Source organism: Centroberyx affinis, unplaced genomic scaffold (assembly GCF_046629955.1).
Source record: "Centroberyx affinis isolate AG114_WGS23_722 - 3 ecotype Tasmania unplaced genomic scaffold, CSIRO-AGI_Caff_v1 ptg000892l_1, whole genome shotgun sequence".
Taxonomy (NCBI): Eukaryota; Metazoa; Chordata; class Actinopteri; order Beryciformes; family Berycidae; genus Centroberyx; species Centroberyx affinis.
In genome coordinates, this window is record NW_027279480.1 from 7,464 (window position 1) to 26,557 (window position 19,094).

General features: G+C 44.6%; 1 protein-coding gene across 1 annotated transcript in view; it reads left to right on the plus strand.

Moving 5' to 3' along the window:
• The first annotated feature begins 338 nt into the window (after positions 1 to 338).
• Positions 339 to 19,094, plus strand: part of LOC139645690 (carboxyl-terminal PDZ ligand of neuronal nitric oxide synthase protein-like) — a 45,703-nt gene continuing 26,947 nt past the window's right edge. The window contains exons 1-2 of the mRNA XM_071521477.1: positions 339 to 447; positions 14,345 to 14,480. Of these exons, the coding sequence (XP_071377578.1) occupies positions 14,354 to 14,480 (127 nt within the window). The 5' untranslated portion in view covers positions 339 to 447; positions 14,345 to 14,353. The remainder of the gene's footprint in view (positions 448 to 14,344; positions 14,481 to 19,094) is intronic.

Genomic DNA, 19,094 nt, shown 5'->3' on the forward strand with positions numbered 1-19,094 from the left:
AAGGGCCCATGGGAATTATTCAGAAATGCATGAGCACCACAGAGGATAGGTTTTTTTTTTCTCAATTTCTGAAATGTAAAATTTTTGGGATTGTGTTTTTTTTGGCCTACTCTTTCCCCCTGCAGAATATCCTATATAATGACTCCCTGCCGTCCCGTATCAGGGGTTCTTCAAACTTTCTTCAGCTTGGAACCCTAACTTCCGAAAATTCGGTCTCTTGGGAGTGAAACTCATAAAACATTATGGGTGAAAACAGTCCCATTGCCCATTTTGGGTCGAGAGTGTACGTCTCTTGATGTATTTTTTGGTTTCTGATCTATTTGTATTTTGTCTTCCAGGATATTCTACGTGTCTCATGACTCCCAGGACCTGAAGATCTTCAGCTACATCGCCAGAGATGGACAGAGCAACGTCTTCCGCTGCAATGTCTTCAAGTCCAAGAAGAAGGTGAGCAAGAGAGCGTTCTTAACATCTGGCGTCCAGGTCGGGACACTGAAGCTTGGTCGGAGCTCGGTTGTTTTGACTTTATTTATTGAATATTCTTTTTCATGCATTGTTTACTGTAGGCCTAGCCTCGATATGATAGAGTTGCTTTCCTTGTTCTCATTGAGGGACTAAGGTTGGGGGACGTAATGTGGACGTTGCAAAGCCCTTTCTCACCGAACCTTTATGGGAAGTAGATTTCTACCTCCTTCATCCCTCACAGAACTGGAGGCTTTCCCTCTTGAAGAAAGCTCCAGTATCCTCTACACACAGTTCAGGGTGTAGGATGACAGCAGGACTAGGAGGACTCCTATTTGTGCCCTTTTGTAGCTGTTATTAAGGGCTTCAAAGGGCTTGGGTCTCAGTAGCACATGGTTGAGAACCACTCTGCTAGACGGTGTTGTCACCCAGACGATACAGAGGTAGAGGGGACACATTGGAATTCATGGGGATACTTGCTGACACCGCTCTGCCCTTTAGACACACAAGGCCAGAGAAGCCCTGTCTGAAAAACAACCCCCCGCACCCCCTCTGGCCTGACAATTTGAACTTGTCCTGACTTGAACCCTAAAGACTTCTTTCTGAACCCCAATCGAGCCCAATGGGTGTATCTTATTGCTAGTCTCGGGTTATCAACTGGGGGAAATTCGGCCTGACCTTTAGCCCATTGGGTCCATTTGGGTCCAGTTGGGTTTAGGCACAAATGCCAAACCCTAGATTAGATGCCAAAACCCCAGAATATCTCCGTCTGAGATATGAAACTCCTAGTGGATTTCTCATAAAGCGTTTGACATTTGATTGTTACCTAATAAATGCCAGGGACACACTACACAATTACTAGCCCGGTTACACTGGACGGAGTCTGCGCTAGTTTGGGGCGGTCGCACAGATGATCTTGTAGTGTGTGTGTGAGGCTTAAAGACTTTAATCTGTTGCCTCTTGATCCACTCAGGGCCATCGCCTTTATTTCAAACAAACATTTTCAGACTCCAAGCTGGGCAAGACTTGGCGTTCTCCTGTAGTGTGAGCTGGTCAAACAGCTTTAAGAATCGCCAATGAGAACAAGAGCAGGAAAAATGTGCAGGAAGCGTGAAAAGAAAAGAATGTTCCGCCTCCATGTCCGCTTTGTCTCCGTGTCGCATTAGTAAACGACTTTGTGTGGAAGATTTGCGAGATCCAACTCATTGTCAGACTGTGTTCCTGTACAATGACAAGATGAAAACCATCTGTGGAAGCCAGTGGTTAAGTGTATCATTATCCAATCTTTTCACTCTCTGCAAAGTCTTGTAGTAGTTAAGGCGATCCCTCCCACTCTCTTAAATCACTGTCTTTGTCTGAGTCATATCCCGACTCCCTGATGAGGAGACACATTGCCATCCAGCAGTACAATCGTCTCTCTCTCTCTCTCTCTCTCTCTCTCTCGACATTGTGTGCCTGTCACGGTGAAGGTTTGGGGGGGGGCGAAGTATCTTGAATTGTCAAGTTTTTGAGTGGTTGAGTTGCCGGGGAGCTCGGCAACAGAGCCCAGATGTGCGACAGAATTACTTAGAGATTGTGCTCCCGGTTTTCCACTTTAGCTGCCAATTCACAGGACTGGCGCTTAAGTTCAGGGGTTGGCTGGTTGAATCACACACTGCCTCATTATCTCTTATAGACAGACAGACACTGACACACACACGCGCACACACACACACACACACACATCCCAGCGAGAAGGCAGAATGGAAAGTGAAGCATACCAAGATTCTCTGGGGCAAGTTTGGCCCTGAGGCCATTAGGCAGGAAAGCACTTTGTGTGTGTGTGTGTGTGTGTGTGTGTGTGTGTGTGTGTGTGTGTGTGTGTACAGTCATACAGTGTGCTTTAGAGCATAGTGGTGATAGAGAGATGCGGGCAAGAGTTATAGAGTTATAGCCCATTTAATGCTGACTAGTTTACATTTCCCCAAACATTTTGCAAAGTATGCAGAATGTAATTAGATTTTTGAACATTTACTTGTTTTTCATTATTTTTAAAATGCAAACTTTATGGTGTCGAACCTAGCTTGAAATGAACTGCTGTCCCAACTAACAAAAACGGCCCAAATAAAAAGCAACAGATGTGAAAATAAAGTTTGCAAGGCGACATGTAGCAGAGGATAACTTAATGTACGTACTGATATGAAAACACTCAACTCAGCACAATGAATGCGAAAAAGGTGACTCCAATAATTTGTGGTATTTCAATCCAAGGTCTCAATCTCCGTCTCTACCATCAGAAATGATAGAAATGTTACTTTAACTAAATGGCGGCCATGTTTTAGTAGCTCATGCGCACACTTTACTAAGTCGTGGCCTCTGTGGAAGTTGTTTTTCACACCGCACAAGAATGAATAAACTCTCCCCTCCGCTATTGTAAAACCTTGGAAATCACACTTGCAGACCGCAGAAGAAGAGAGAGAGCAGAGAGAGGAGAAAGATAGGAGACGAGAGAGCGGGAGGGAGCGAGACGGAACAATACCAACAAGACAAGAAAAGAGAACGTAAAATTCTTGGCATAATGAAAAATGTATGCATATATATGTATATATCTCAGACATGAAATGAAAATGTCATCCAAAGTAGTGTGTGCGAGTGTGTTTTGACGTGCGGAAGGTTTCCCAGTGTAAGGAGAAGATTAAGCAGACTTTATTTCCCTCTTAACTACCAGCAGTGAAAGACTGGCTTCGCTTTAAATCACACTGGCATAAAAAGGCTTTACTGCCCTATCTGTTCTAACACCAAGACAGACTGTCTGTTTCTTTCTCGTTCTTTCTCTCTTTCTTTCTTTCTTTTTCTCCTCTCTCTTTTACGTCTTCCTCCAATCGACTGTTTAAAGGAGGCTAATGAATGACCCGGCCTCCATTGAGTACACTTGAAGTGAGAGTGATAGACCAGGGGGTATTCATCAGAGTAGACAACACTGCCTGGGCTGAGCGGTCACTGAGTGTGTGTGTGTGTGTGTGTGTGTTGTGTGTGTGTCTGTGTGTATGTTTGTTTTGGCCTTAGAAAATGTCTATAATCCCCTAAATTGAGTGCATTTTGTCCATCTTTGCTTTGAAAGAGGCTGTTTTAGGTAAGAGAGTGAAAAAGTGGCTCAGAGTGGATCTGAGCCAATTGAACATTGAAGGGAGGTATGCTTGGATGTGGCAATTCTTAGTATTTATGGTGATTTTGGTACTTGGAGGTGTGAAGTAATCGCAGTAAAAAAATTGAATCATATTGCTATGCCATTTCCCCACAGTTAGCAACTATAAAACAAGCCAGTCAGATTTTGCTCCAGTATCTATGTAGACACTGGACTGTCTGAAATCAACCCATCAGCGCTAAGAGGAGGGCGGGCCTTCCAGAATGGCGAGCCAATCAGAGCAGTAGCTCATTAGCATAAGAAGCTGCTTATGTAAAACAACCTATTTTCTTGTAGGTGGGAAACAAACACTGGGAAGTGAATAGCTAAAGCTATAACTAAACTATTTTTACTGAAAAAAACTTAACAGATGTATTTTATAGACACCAGGTAATTATATAGAATTGCTGAAAAAGCAAATGATACCCCTCCTTTAACAAAGTGTAATAATATACAATAAAACAGCATATGCCTACACACTGAAGAAGCAAAATATTAGGATTGCCTATCTCGTATTGAGTTGCACCTCCTTCTGCACAATCCATGTCTCAGTTGTCTCAAGGCTTAACAACCCTTTGGTGAATTTAATAGTAAGTTTATGTGTTTGTACGGCCTTGTGCGTGTGAAACAGACCCATGCTGACCTAGCAAAATCATTTCACCGCATGTTTTCCATGGCAAAGATCACACATTTTATTACACATACATATAAGAATAAAAACTTGAGAGCGAAATCCAACAGTGTCTCTTAAACAGCAGTGAGTGAGTGAGAGAAAGCTGGACTCACCAACGATGGCAGAACCTCTTCACCTCCTCCACCTCCACCACACACTGAGAAGAAGACATGTAGTTCACTGACATCACCTTACAGGATTTCTGGGTAATGAAGTCCTCCAAATTCAAAGAACAGTTGCCTCTCACTGCCATTTGGGGCCGCCAGTGTGCAGAGTTGCGTAGCGGAGCTTTCTATTCAAATCTTAACACATTTGTACGTTGTGCTCTGCTGCTTTTATGTTGAGTATGAGCAAGCGATATGTTTCTACAGATGGGAAGGGTTATGGAAAATGCAATGGCTCATGTAGACAGTAGTTCTGTTGCACTATAGTCATGGTAGGTTAGGTAATACAAATCGGCTGCCAACCCTCTTGAAGTTTTGAACATTTTCTTGTGCTACAAAATTTTTTATGTCCTTTTTTCCCAGTGAGACAATATAGCCCAAGTAAGTAAAATTTTCCTCCTCTCAGAATCTTACACTTTCACATCAGTGGGTATTTATGGGTATCAGAAGTATTTTGCGTAGATTTTACTCCAGAATTCCCAAATTAATCTCTTGTGAACTAATTTGGCAGCACAATATGTGCGTGCGTATAGTGAAACCAGCCCGGCCGTAGACCATAGCGTGTATTAGTATACTTGTCATGTGTTGTATTTGCCTCACAGCCGGGACATCATTCCATCCTCCCTCTAATCTTTATCCTATATCTTCACCAATGAGGCGGTACCACATTAACAAGCCAAGCGTGAACAGAGACACACATTAAGATAAAGATGCCGGCGTAAAACCTGGATACGGCCTTTTAAACCTGATAATAGACTACACCGCATGGACATCACTTTTTTTTTTTTTTTTTAATTGTACTGATAGGTGACACGATTCTTGTGCTAGGAGAAGTTCCACAACACTATTACTACGATTAAAAAAAACAAAAAGAAAGAAAAAATGAATGGGCGTCAATGGGGAAAAATGCCCAGTTTTTTCATCCAGAGTCTTTTTCAAGATTTTCAAGCTGTATCAGTGACATGAGATCTTCAACCCCGATAATGAGAGCGATAAAGATTCATCTGCCGTCTACAGCTGGTTAATGAGAGAGAGATATGGTTATTGCCTCAAGTGTTAATGGATCTCTCTCCATGGGTGGATGCCCTCCAACTATATACTGTCATTCAGTGTCTGCTAGTTTGCAGTGTGGCGGGCCGTAATCACAAAAATTACCAAGGTCATGAGACTCAAGTGTGTGTTTTCTTGACTTCTGAGGTGCAAGTGCTGACTTTGGATTAGGATGCGTACATAGATAAGGGAAAGCACACACTCAACAATATGTCTTTTCTGAATTAGACTTAGCATTTTATTTTCCCTTCAGAGCCAACACTGAAAAAAATGGCCCAATTTAAAAAAAAAAAAAAAAGTTATATTTTTCAGCATGTGGTCTGCCTTATGTACACATATTCCTTGCTCAATTTTGGGATTTATATATATATATTTTAGCACAGTGGAAAATGATCTCAGATACCACTTTTTTCTTGGCTGTGAGGACTCGATTCATTGACTTTGGATTAGGCTCTGATTCGAGAAAATGTCAGACAAACATCATTCATCCCCAGCCTAAATGAACTGCAAATGAGCTGTAGCACTAAAGATTGAAATTCATCGAATATAAGCCGAGGCTAGATAACATATTTAAGGAAAAAGTAACACCACTGCACTTGGGTAAAGCTCCACCATCAGGCATAATCCAATTTGAGGACTTCAAGTACTAGTGAGTAAAAAAACATTCTCTGCTGGCCAGAACTCTCTCATTCCCAACCATGCTGAACGCTGAAGTAGCCCCATCCCTCTTCAGCTTCAGCTCTCTATAGCAACATTTGTCGCAGTATAGAGGCTACAGTCACATATTGTTCAGTTTGAAAATGTCACTATTATAAACTGAGGCACAATTCTCTATTGTGCTTCTTGGAAAAAAAAAAAAAAGAAAAACATAAAAAATGTAGACGGCCATGACCTTGGTGTCCTCAGCGGCGGTTACGGCCTTGTAAGTCCAATCATTTCAGGTTCATAGACTTGCAGCAGATTGTAAAGATGACGATAACTCCCCCTGACGCTGATCCAGCATCAGATGTTTTTTGTTCTGTTTTCATCAGGTTGAGTGATATCTAGTGTAAAGCAGAATTCCACTCGGATTTAAGGATTTACACAGTGGTCTGTCCTTGATCATAAATCAAATCAAGATCTTCAGCTCCATTCACAGTGAATTGGAACATGTAATGTGGGTTTCAGTAAAATTTATCTCCATTATTTTTAACATCTTATCACATCTTGTATTTTTACCATGGCACAAATGATCAAGAGGCAAATTGAGGTCAGTTAGTCAGGGATCATTTTGTCAAGGTTTGCGACACTCGAGGAAAATGATGTCTGTTCTTTATTGGGCAGTATAACTAATTAAATGAAGTAAATTGTCTTATTGTGAAAATTCAACTTTGACTATGACTCTCAAACCTTAGCTGTGAATCTTCACCCTCGGCAATTTTTTATTCACTGTCACATAGAAACTGAGCGGAACGCTAGAAAAGCCATGGGCTGTCACCATTGCTCGTTGAGATTTGAAATCGAAATTTCACACTGTCTCTGGTCTCATCCTTCCAAGACTTTTCCTAAATATTTGGGCTTTAAAGGCCATTTGTGGCCATAGTAATTCGAGGATGCACATACCTTTTAGAGCAGTAGTGACAGTGAAATGGTTTTGGGATGAAGATGATCGGGGATATTCTTGTTAATCAGAGTATGAACAGACACCTGAGACTCCTCAAGTCCGCCACAGAACAGCAAGAAGAATTTCCAATGCACCTCGCACAGCTCCACTTTCTGCACCCACGGTAAAACCTGGGATTGCGTGGTTTGGAGCAGACAGCTTATGTAAAACCCAGTAGACTGCCTTTGCTGAAGGCTCTAACGGAGACAGCAGGTCCAACTCGTCATGCAAAACCAAAATCGTCAAAGATTGTCATCTTTGTTAGGGTAGCGAACAGGGTTCAAAAGTCAGGCCTTCCTATGCATTTATTCCTCGAAAACCATAAAATATGTGGCAGTAGAGAAGACAAATATGTCATTTTTATTGTCGGAACAGGAGGATTTATGACAGCCTCAGAAGGAAAGAGACAGGAAAAGGAGAATTTTGACATTGGTGTTAAAGGGGAGTGCAGCGTGGGACTGGACAGAATCTTGTTTGATTTGGTATTGTATTTCTTGCTAAAGTTTAGGCAGCTGTATCCATATCAGATGACAAAGTTGGACAGATCTAGCAGGCTAATCCCTCACACCTTTGGGAAAAGTCAAACCTTGTATGATTGGCTGTAAGATTGACCAATCGCCAAGCTAGATTGCTCTCATAGGCACTTCCTTCTACGAGCTTTTTGCTTGTACAGTTCATCAGACCTTGCTTAGCTCTCTGACTTGGAAAGACAGTATTTTCACAACAAAGACATTCACTGAACTAGAGCTGTAACTATTGCTTTGTTTGAGCCGAGCAACTCAGTCTTGTCAGAGGGAAAAGTTGGATGCGGCTCAACATTTGGGCAGCAGTGCTCCAACTTCTTCAGCCAAACACAAATGAAAAACTTGATTTATTTAGCGCTTTTGTCGTGCAGTCTGGACAAAATAATCATGGAATACGTTCTTACTTTACTCTTCGACATGAGCGGTGGTTGATTTATCTTGGTATTGATTTGTCTTACCTTGCCCGTGATATATCCGCTTTGGCTTGAGTGACCGGCGAGATAAATCAAGCCCACTTCTAGCGGTATTTTACTCGATGTGTGGGGGATTTATATCCCAAAGCGGATGTGTTCAAATATAGTGTGCCCAGGTGAAGCTCCAGGAGCAGGCCTCTGCCTCCCAACCAGGGACCAATGAGCGTTGACATTGAAGGGCGCTGATGTAAAATGGCATAAGGCTATTTCCAGACACGCTGATAATAAGGACATGCACTTTGCTCATATCGCTCTGGACGCGGCCTGTTTAAGACCATTGGGCTTATAGCCTTTCAACACTTCTCATATAATAACCCTATCTCAGTTTAATGAGCCCTCTGTCTTCAGCTTTCTTTTTTTCCTTTCACTATAGCTCTCTCGCTCTCTCTCTAGGTCTCTGTTAAGGAAGCGGTATACTTACAATGAAGCTGAACTTGTTGCATACAAATGTGCGTGTACTTGTTATTACGTTATACTTCATATTGTTGCTTTACTGACACACAGATGTTAGTACGGAGATGTAAACACGGGCAATCTCCACCTAGGTCTCTCGCCCTCTACCGCTCCAGCGTCTCTCTCTCTCCACTCCTCGCTCACTGCTCAGTCCTCGGTGAAGTCACGGTCGCACCTGAGCCTCGTCGGCGCTAACGACCGTCTGGGAACCCGCAGCCGTAATGCCCGCTAATTGGCAGGCAAAATGCCCCGTGCCAGCACAAAGGAGCGGCAATTACACAGGCTCAGCCAGTCATTATGACAATGGACCCCGCCGATTGACTGTCTCCTTCACTTTTGTGCCACCTTTGTCGGCTTATTGACTGTACACAGTGAATGTGTCCCCAACACAAGTGGGAGGGAGAGTGTGTGTGTGTGTGTGTTTTTTGTACTTCTGTCCTTGTGAGAACCAGTTAGGGAGGTGATTTTTGTTAAGTGAGGTAATTTTGTCCCATCCGCACTCCTTCAAGGGGTGAGGTTTGGGTTTAGGGTTGAGATTAGAATTATGATGAGGTAGATTATGTAGTCAACAGGTCCTCATAAGGATAGAAGTACAAGTGTGTGTGTTTGTATGATGTACCCTCACTTGGGGCTGGGCGATATGGTTGAAATCAATATCATGATAATCAGGATTTTTCTCAATCGATATATATCACAATATGGTTCATGTATGCAAAATCACGTTAAATACTCAAATTAATGTTCATCTCATTGAACCGAATGGTAATGTTAGGTGTGATGTCAAACAAAACAGAAATATTCAAATATAATATTCCTACCATACCTCATTTTATGAGAGTTTTTAAGTAAAATTTGCTTGTCATCAATTTAGACAGCAGAAATGTGTGTCACGATATTAAAATATCTTCATATCATCACGATATGATTCCACCGAAAGACGATAAACGATAATATTGAATTATCGCCCAGCCCTATGGTGAGGTAGATTATGTAGTCAACAGGATAGAAGTACAAGTGTGTGTGTGTGTGTGTGTTTGTATGATACACCCCCGCTCTGTACGCGGCCTGCAAAGCGAGCTAATGGTTCAGAAGAGTCACCGAGGCATCATGAGTTCATTACACCCCACTTATTTCACACACAGCCCATCCATCGATTAGTACTTGTTTTGCTCTGATAAAATCTGCCTCAGTACACAATTGTTATTCCTCCCTGCAGTCCCATTCATTTCCTTGAGGCAATCAAAAGCGTTTGATGAGCATCGGGGGGCCGGCGGTGGCCTAATGATCGGAGCGGGTTAGCCGGTGATCAGGCAGTCGCCGGTACAGATTCCCCCCCCCCCCCCCCCCGACTGGAAATCAAACAATTGTCTAACTTTCATCCGGGTCAGACGGCACACCTGCTGGAACGACAGTTAATGAAAGGAGAGCGGGATAAATATGCGGTAGCGTTTGTTGTAAATCCCTCCGCTGCGCTACAAACACCCTGTGTACACCCGTGCGATGGCTGCGGAAGGTGCGATGGAGGGATGGAGCGAACGTGTAAACACAGGGGGGAGAAGAGAAAGAGGGATGAAGGAGCTTGCAAACAGAGGAGAGAGGAGGGGGGGGAAGGCTTTAATCAGAACTAAACTCCCCTGCTGTCCTCCCCTTCTTGTTTACCCCCGCTTTTTTTTTTTTTTTTTTTTTTTTTACTCGATTGCATTATATTCCCCTTTGTCCCTTCCTCTCTGCCGGCGCCAGGCTTTTTTCCGCTTTCTGAGAGGATGCCGAAAGCGCCCGGCAAAGCCCTCCGCGGGTAATCGGGGATAAATAATGTGGAGAGGCTTTTGATTAGGCTTCATCGTATAGCCGCTGAGAGGGGATGCCCTGTTGCTGGCATCCAGATTACTGGCAGCTTGCAATACAGAGAGGACAGAGAGAGAGAGAGAGAGAGGCGGTGCATTTATTCAGTTGAATTGACTTAGCGGAAGAGTGATGGGGAGAAAGAGGAGAGAATTGGAGAGTGCAGACAGAGATGGTGAGAGATGTCCAACTTGAGAACTGTTTCACATTATTAGAGATATAGACCGGCTGTGCAGATGTGTCACAAATCTCCTATCAACCGCTGCTGGCTCCATCACGGCGGTCCACTGGAGAACCGGCTGTGGTGCAGGTAACGTCTAAATATATAACAACTAGAGTAGAAAGAGAGAAATGCTGAAAAGATTGCTGTGGTGTGGCTGTGGATCCATTCAGCAGGGATGGATGGATTCTGACTCCTTGTAATGGAACTGATGGAATCTGTTCTAAATCGATTCCGATCCCAAATGAAAATCGACGCAAAAATGTAAGTTTTACGCCCGTTGGCATTCAACCAATGAGCCTTGAGCTTCTCCCTCCACCCTCCCCACTTGTTATGAAATGGATCAGACTGAGGCAATCAAACACAGATTAGTACAGATAGGACTAAATCAAAATGACTTAATTACAAATTTGTTCAAATGAAACGTTTTCCTCGATTCCAGAGTTTGGAGTCAAGATTGCAGCAGGAGTCGACTCCAATTCCGTTTCTTAGTAGAATTGATTCTCAGAATCGACATAATGGAATCGAGAATCGACTCTTTTGGAGTCCACTCTCCATCCCTACCATGCAGTAAGGTATAAGTAAAAAGGGAATAGTCTAATAAGGTAGATTTATTTCCAACTGTAGGTGTCTGTTACACAAGAAACTCATGTCTTTAGCCCTCGGCCCTCTGGTCTTAGTCTTTACTCACTGACTTTGAGAAGAGTCAGCTCAGGTAAACTGAACAAACAGCTGGTTGTTAGCTTCGGTTTATCTAAACACACAATTGAGCAGATGTGTCAGTGGCAATGACAGTGGCAGTGGGTGTGTTACATCACCTGAAAGCCCTCTATTGGTGATTATATTGTATAGTACATGTATTCAAACCAAATAATAGTCTCAATATGGTTGTGAATGTATCCACTGCTCTTGGAGGTTGTTGGAAATTGACATTTTGTATAGGCTCGCTGATCAAGAGTCATGCCAGTAAAGAGATTTAACTGAGACAGAGCCAGATACACATACAGGGGAGGGGGAGCAAGAGAGATAAACCGCACAGCAGTGTTTTTGAGTGTGTGTTTTCTAATCAGCCGGCCTATGAGTCAGGGGAGCCCGGAGCGTGGGCGTTTGCACTGTATACAATAACCCAGGCATCTGCTCTCATCCCCCCCCTGTACAGCCCGCCTCTGGAAAGCAGACTCTCAGGAAAACACACGCATTTACCGCCAGGCAAGAAGACATGGTGTGGGATGGGGGAAAAAAAAAAAAAAAAAACCCAATGGAGGGGTCCACGGAGAGGAGGATAATAGAGAGATGGAGGAGGTGTCGAAGGAGAGAGAGCGGGATGATGATGATGGGGGGGGGTCTGGAGAGGAAGCGAGGGAGGAAAAGACAAGAGAGAAAGATGGGTAGTGCAGAAAACAGAAAACACCTACACATAACCTAGCAGACATTTACATTCTTGAAAATTCGTGAAAATTCTGCCAATGAGAGATTTGTGTGTTTATGCATATGAGGAGTCAGTGGTCAGACATATAGATATCTAAAAAGCCTGTTTTGATGTTTCTTTTAAGTCCTAGACCAATTTCCCCTCCAGGGACAACACAGTGTGTCTCATCTTATCTTGACAACAGTGGAGCGATCTGCCTTATCCACCTTGTTCCAAGATATTGACACTTGTTTCTGGAAAATTAGAAAAGGGGCGAAATGGCAGTGAGGCAGAGAAATCCGTTAAGAGCAGTCAGAGAAAGAGAGAAAAGGTGAGAGTTATAGAGAAAGAGGGAGATAGCGTAACAGTGACAACAGACAGACAAATCCGGAGACCCTTGACCAACTCCCTGATATGAAATTTCATATTTGGCTTCTCAAATATAGGTGATTTCATGTCACTAAAAGACCGGAAACCACCTCAAAGAATGAGTTTTCCTCAGTGAGTTTGAATTCCCATGCTACTGCAACACTGGACCAAAACACACCTGGAGCTCGGTTACTTGCTGCTTTATTTTCTTCCCTTGCCTTGTGCTCGATTCTCTCGGGCGTTGCTGGTCTCTGGTCAGATCCAAGTCGCCTTCTGGTCTTGAAAATCAGTTTTGACAGCCAAATTGTGGCTATAACGGGCCTGAAAGTTGTGCATTGTGCCCCTTTTAGCCTAAGTTAGTCCAAATTTGAAAATATGAAATAAATATAAAGATTTGAAGTATGTGAAATGTTTTTGGAAGCCATATCTAAAAAATATATAATCAGTGGAGCATTCAGGACTAATGTAAGCTGATAGTTTGGTGACCTAGATCTAATAATTTAGCGTATTTATATCGTCAGTCATCACTCATTGATACTCTTTGTCCCCAGGAATTGAATGGACATAGGTGGGTTTGGAAGTTTTCTAAAGTTTCTCAAGTTAAAACTTTTTAGAGGTGACCACATGATGTCAACACAGCAAAGAGGATTTGGGGTTCCATGCTGTGCAGGCAGCTCACAGGTTAGGGCAACAGCAACATCCAGTCGTTCTTGTTGGAAAGTTGCTGTTACTCTGATCATGAAGAGTCAGCATGGAGCAACACTGGCTGTTGTTTCAGAGCTGGACCTTAAGGACTGTTTACTGCCTAGTCACTGTGGAAAAATCATCAGCACAAAATGCGGTTGAGGCAGCGTTTCTGATTAGTGAAAATAAAGAAATGCGGTAGTGTGAACAAACCTCCGTACCGTAAGGGAAGTGAAAGAGAGTGTGCAGGGAGTTTTCTCAGCCCAAAGCCCAAAAAGCTTTCTGGACTGAGGCCAAGGCTTATAGCACTCTGGGATCTGGAGCCCAGTAGCACCTCAGGCCTATCCAAACCCAGACTCATTTTTTTTTTTTTAAGTCTGACACCCAAATGAATAAAGTGTATTACTGTCCCGATACTGGACCCGAGGCCAAATAACATTCCGGCACCGGTGCCGTGTCTCGGGCAAGTCTTGATACTGTTCCGGAGTCGGGATCCTTCTACTGTTCTCGTATTTTGGCCGCGCTTTAATAATGTTCTGCGGCTGTCTTTGCTCGTTCAGCCGAGATGAATAGTGTCTGGGAGGTTAGGCTTCGGCGCTCTGAAACGAAATCTTTGCTGCCTCTCCTCCTCCTCCCGGCCTCTCTACTGTGTGACAAACTGGACATGAGAGGGGCTGATAGCGGACCCAAGTCGCCCCCCCCCCCCCCCCCCCCCCCCCCCCGTTGTTTTCACCTGACCTGCCTTTTTCAGAGCAGTGCACGCGGCGAGAGAGGGGCGAGATAAGCAGACAACACATGCTGCCAAACCCCCAGCTCTACTCCACTGAAGCAAAAATAGAAATTCTGTGAAATGTTCATACGTTTTGCTTTTACAGCTTTTACATTGGCTGTTCTAAACACCCGGCGTCTGGTAGCGCTTTCCTGGGGAAAAAAAAAAACAGGAGTGACCGGGGAAGTGATGCGTTTTACATTTCCGGTTTGTTTGGAATAAACAGAAGAAGAAGAACTGGGTAGCATGAGCAGTGATAGCCACCATGGCTGAACAGACAAAGAAAAGAGAAACTCAAACTGCATCAACAGAAAAAATCCAAGGAAAAAGACGTCTCAGTGCTGGACACACTGTTTGATTGACAGGGAAGTGCAGTGCAGTATCCCAAGGATTACCCGTCTTAACTCTTTCTTCCCCCCCCCCCCCCCCCCCCCCTCCTCTCCCACAGAGCCAGGCCATGCGCATCGTGCGGACGGTGGGCCAGGCGTTCGAGGTTTGCCACAAACTCAGTCTGCAGCACACGCAGCAGAACGCAGACGGACAGGAGGACTGCCACAGCGAAAAGAACGACTCCTCCATCACAGGTACACACACACACACACACACACACACACACACACACACTGAGAGACACATGCACCTCTTTGCCTATTGCATGTAAAAGTTAATTGCTCTCGCTCTGCCCCCGAAGAGGAACTGTTGGAAAATTGGATGTAGTGATGGATGCTCACCGCTTGTTACAGCTCTATATTACACCACGGCAGGAACAGTAGGCTGCACTAGTGGAAGAACAACAGTATGCAAGATGAATGCTAGATGTGGGACTTCTGCCACGGCTCTTACTCTTCAAAAGAATTTGCCGTTTTGTCTTTTTTTTTTTTTTCCCAACAAATCACTTTGTCTAGTCGGGAACAGCACATATTGCATTACTTCAAAGTGCGGTGTGTGTTGATGAATGGGGGAGGGGGGGGGGGGTCTGTCACAGCCTTGCAAGCTCCTTTTAAGGTGCATGAATCAAACAAGAAAATGAAAAGAAATCGGCTACTTTTGAAGAAGAGATTTTTCATCCTTTCACCACACTGTTTAAAAAAAAAAAAAAACGAAGTATTTTACTGTACACCGGGTTCCCACCGGAAGATGTATTCCAGACAGAGAAAGTCAGGGAATGAGGTAGATTTCTCTGGGGGAGTCAGGAAATATCGGGGGCCATTTCACAAACTTCACTTTACGGGAAACTTTTTTCACACGTTCATTACATTGGATGGAGGTAGAGGGAGCGGAAACCAGACTGTTTGCCCCAACATTAACAAACCAGGAAGGGAAGGCAGAATATTTTATGTCCCTCCACCATGGCACATAGTCTGTCTGTCTGTCTGTCTGTCTGTCTGTCTGTCTGTCTGTCTGTCTTTCTGCCTGTCTGTCTGTGAGTAGACACATTTTTGTGAACTCAATATCAATACATAATAGAATACTAACCCCTACAGTGCAGATGATCTGATTAGATTTTGGAACACCTTGCTGCAGCTATTTGCATATTAATGAGGACAAACTGATTTTCCTGAAACTACTATAGCTCCTTAATGCTATAAGATACAGAGTTCATATGAATACCACCCAAGTACGTTGACATAGAAATATTACCTAATGAATGCATTTATTGGCTTTGTTAATGACTTTATGTTTAGATGGTGGGACATTAGGCAGCTCAAGTGCTTCGACTTAGTTCTGAAAAGTCATGGAATTTTTAGATGATTATGGTGGGAACTTTGTATATAGTCCAAAAATAATCCAAAATGTGCAGTGGCTGCTTGAAAATGTGGATGTGCTGTAGATGACACATCCGTTTCAGTTCCACCGTACACAAGCACACTCTCTCTCTCTCTCTCTCTCTGGCCCACACGCCCACACACACTCCTCCTCACACCTCGAGATGTCCGCAGACAGCACAGGCAGGTTCTGCTGTATGCGCACTCCACCACACACACACACAGACACACACACACACGTTCCTCCAGAGCATGCCTGCATTGCCCCCCCCCCCCCCCCTCCGAGCCGGCGAGCGCGAGAGGCCACGGATGAGTCAACCGAAAGAAAGACGGCGCCGCGCTGGTGGGCCGAGCCGCTTTTATCCACTGCCTCGTTTCTAGATGGGATGGGATAGGGGGGAGGGGGAGCAGGGAGGGGGGGGTTCGCCTCTGGCCCGGAGACACGTGGGTCGAAGTGTGTGTGTGCGTGCGTGGTAAAAAGAGGGAAAGAGATAGCGGGTTGAACGTCGGGAGGACCATGCGGGATCTGCTCGTTCTGGGCCGCCCCCCCCCCGCCCCACACGGAGAGCTCGGGGCTGGGGGGGGGACATTATCTCCACAAACCCACCCCCCCACACCCCCGACCCCGTCCACCACCTCCAGCCCTCCAGAGACCGACTCGCTTTCACATGCTGATGAGCCCCGAGATCACCCACGCACCGTACATGCACACACACAGCGATAGCCCCCCACCCCCCCACCCCCAACACTCACACACACACACACACACACACACTGTCACGGTGTGTTAAGCAACACAAGAGCCGTCACGCACAGCCAATGAGCTTATCTGGAGAACTAATTATCATGGCGATGAAAAGAGAAGGGGGGGGGGGAGAAGAGGAGAGCATGAAGAAGAGAGAGAGCAGGGGGGGTTAGTGGATTAGAGATGAGGAGAGGAGGAAGAATAGCAGATTAGAGGAGAGGAGGGAGATGGTGGAGAAGAGGAAGAACAGGGGGATAAGGGAGGAGGAGAGGACGGAGAAGAGGGCATAGTGGAGGAGGGAAAAAAAAGTTTTGCAAATTTGAGAAGAGGATAGAGGGAAGATGAGGGGGGTTGTGGTGGAGGAAAGGAGGAGAAAGAGGGGGATAGAGGAGGAGGGGGATAGTGGTGGAGGAGAGGAGGAAGAAGAGGGGGATAGTGGCGGAGGAGAGGAGGAGAAAGAGGGGGATAGAGGAGGAGGGGGATAGTGGTGGAGGAGAGGAGGAAGAAGAGGGGGATAGTGGTGGAGGAGAGGAGGAAGAAGAGGGGGATAAGGGAGGAGGAGGAAGAGGAGCAAGAAGAGGATAGTGGTTGAGGAGAGGAGGAAGAAGAGGGGGAATAGAGGAGGGGGATAGAGGAGGACAGGAGGAAGAAGAGGAGAAAGAAGAGGGGATATGAAGAGGAAGAAGAGGGGGATAGAGGAGGAAGAAGAAGAGGATAAGGAGTAGGAGAGGGGGATAGAGGAGGAGGAGAGGGGGAAGAAGAGGGGGATAGAGGAGGAAGAAGAGGGTGATACTGATGGAGGAGAGGAGGAAGAAGAGGAGGATAAAGGAGGAGAGGGGGGTAGAGGAGGAGAGGAGGAAGAAGAGGGGGATAGAAGAGGAGGAGAGGAGGAAGAAGAGGAGGATAAAGGAAGAGGAGAGGGGGATAGAGGAGGAAGAAGAGGAGGATAAAGGAGGAGGAGAGGAGGATAAAGGAGGAGGATAAAGGAGGAGGAGAAGGGGATAGAGGAGGAGGAGAGGAGGATAAAGGAGGAGGAGAGGGGGAAGAGGAAGTCTTACACAGCTGGAACAGTAAAGCCCATAGGCTTGAAAGTCATTGAACAGTGCATCACCAAATTGAAGCCTAAAGGACAAATGATAGCTGGCTTGTTAAAGCCCACTCAGCTTATTTCAGACATCTTTTTGGGTCCTGTTAAATATATCAACACTGCAAAAAATGTCCATCTTAACAGTTTAGCCTCATCTTATTCAAACTTAGTTTTCTTTAAGTGAAAAATTCTGCTAAAAGGTGAGATCACTCCACTTGCTTCCAGTGCAGTTTCACTTTTTTCAGGAGTTTTCTGAACGTCAATATCTTAAAACAAGGCAGAATAATGCAAATCACTCTACTATAGTACCAAAAAATGGCACTTAACGTGATTTTTGCTGGACTTCTGTGAAGAAACATACGGTTTTAAGACTCGATACTAAATTAAATGATATTTTTTTGCAGTGAACCCAAGATGTGGTTCATCCTGAGGAAAAAGAGCATTTGCGATTTCTTCAGGGGGAATTCAATATCATTTTTTTGTATTTCCTCCCATTCACATCTATCCGAGCCTGCTTTAACCTGTACATTCAGCTTTCATAGTGGAGAGGTCATTTACTACCCAAACTAAATGACATTCTATTTGCATCGTCTCACCAATTCAAACCACGTAGAAAAGTAACCGCTTTGCCAAGAAGGAACTGTGTTGTTTTCCTAGTGACAAATGACTTAACGATGATAAATCTAACCTGAGAAGGGAAGATGGCAGTGAGGGCTGGGAGGAGGAGGAGGGAGGATAAAGGAGGAGAATCTTGGGAACAGGTGAGGGGATGAATGGAGGACTGGGAATAGGGGAGGACAGTGGCAGAGGACAAGGGTTTTGGGAGGAGGAGGGGGAGGAGTAATGGAGGAAGAGGGGAGGACAGCAGCGGTGAGAAGTTACGGAGAAGGAGATTTAGGAGGAAGAGGGAAGGATACTGCGGGGATTAGGGGAATGGAGGGAAAGGAGAAGAGAAGAAAATGTCCTCACTCCTCTTTTCTCCAGCTCTTTACCCTCTTCCCACGATCTCTTTCCACGTTCCCTCCACCCTCTCTTTCGTTTCAAAGTCCCTTACCTTTCTCCTCCTAACCTTTCACTCACATTTGATAAGAATATTGTCTCATTAAATTGGCATTGTTAAAGGTGTAAGTGCATGCTGTGCAGTGAGTCAGCAGCCCCTTTCTGCTTTATAGAATATTTGGAGGGTTTCAATCCAAACCTTTCTATATTCAAAAATAAATGTCTCCCGGTGTTAATAACTCAATATTTTAAGAATATGGGTGATTATATTATTGGATTTTGCTGTTTTTATAAGTGAAGGCACTTCAGTTTGCAAATAATGTCAAATTTGATGCCTACAAAGAGGCTGTGTGAGCTGCAGCCTTGAGTTATATTAGTTACAGCCAACTATCTAGAAAGAGCTTTGCCATTGGAAAGAGAATGGCTCCAGTGGTTACACTGCAACAAAATACAGTTCCTGCAAGGGAAAAAAAAAAAAACACACAGGCACCTTAAGTTTCCCCAAGACTTTAGTGGTGAGGCCATGACACACGACCGACAATTTAAGGCAATGCGGCTAGGGGATTGTGCCAGCAACTCTGACAACAGTTTTATACTTCTG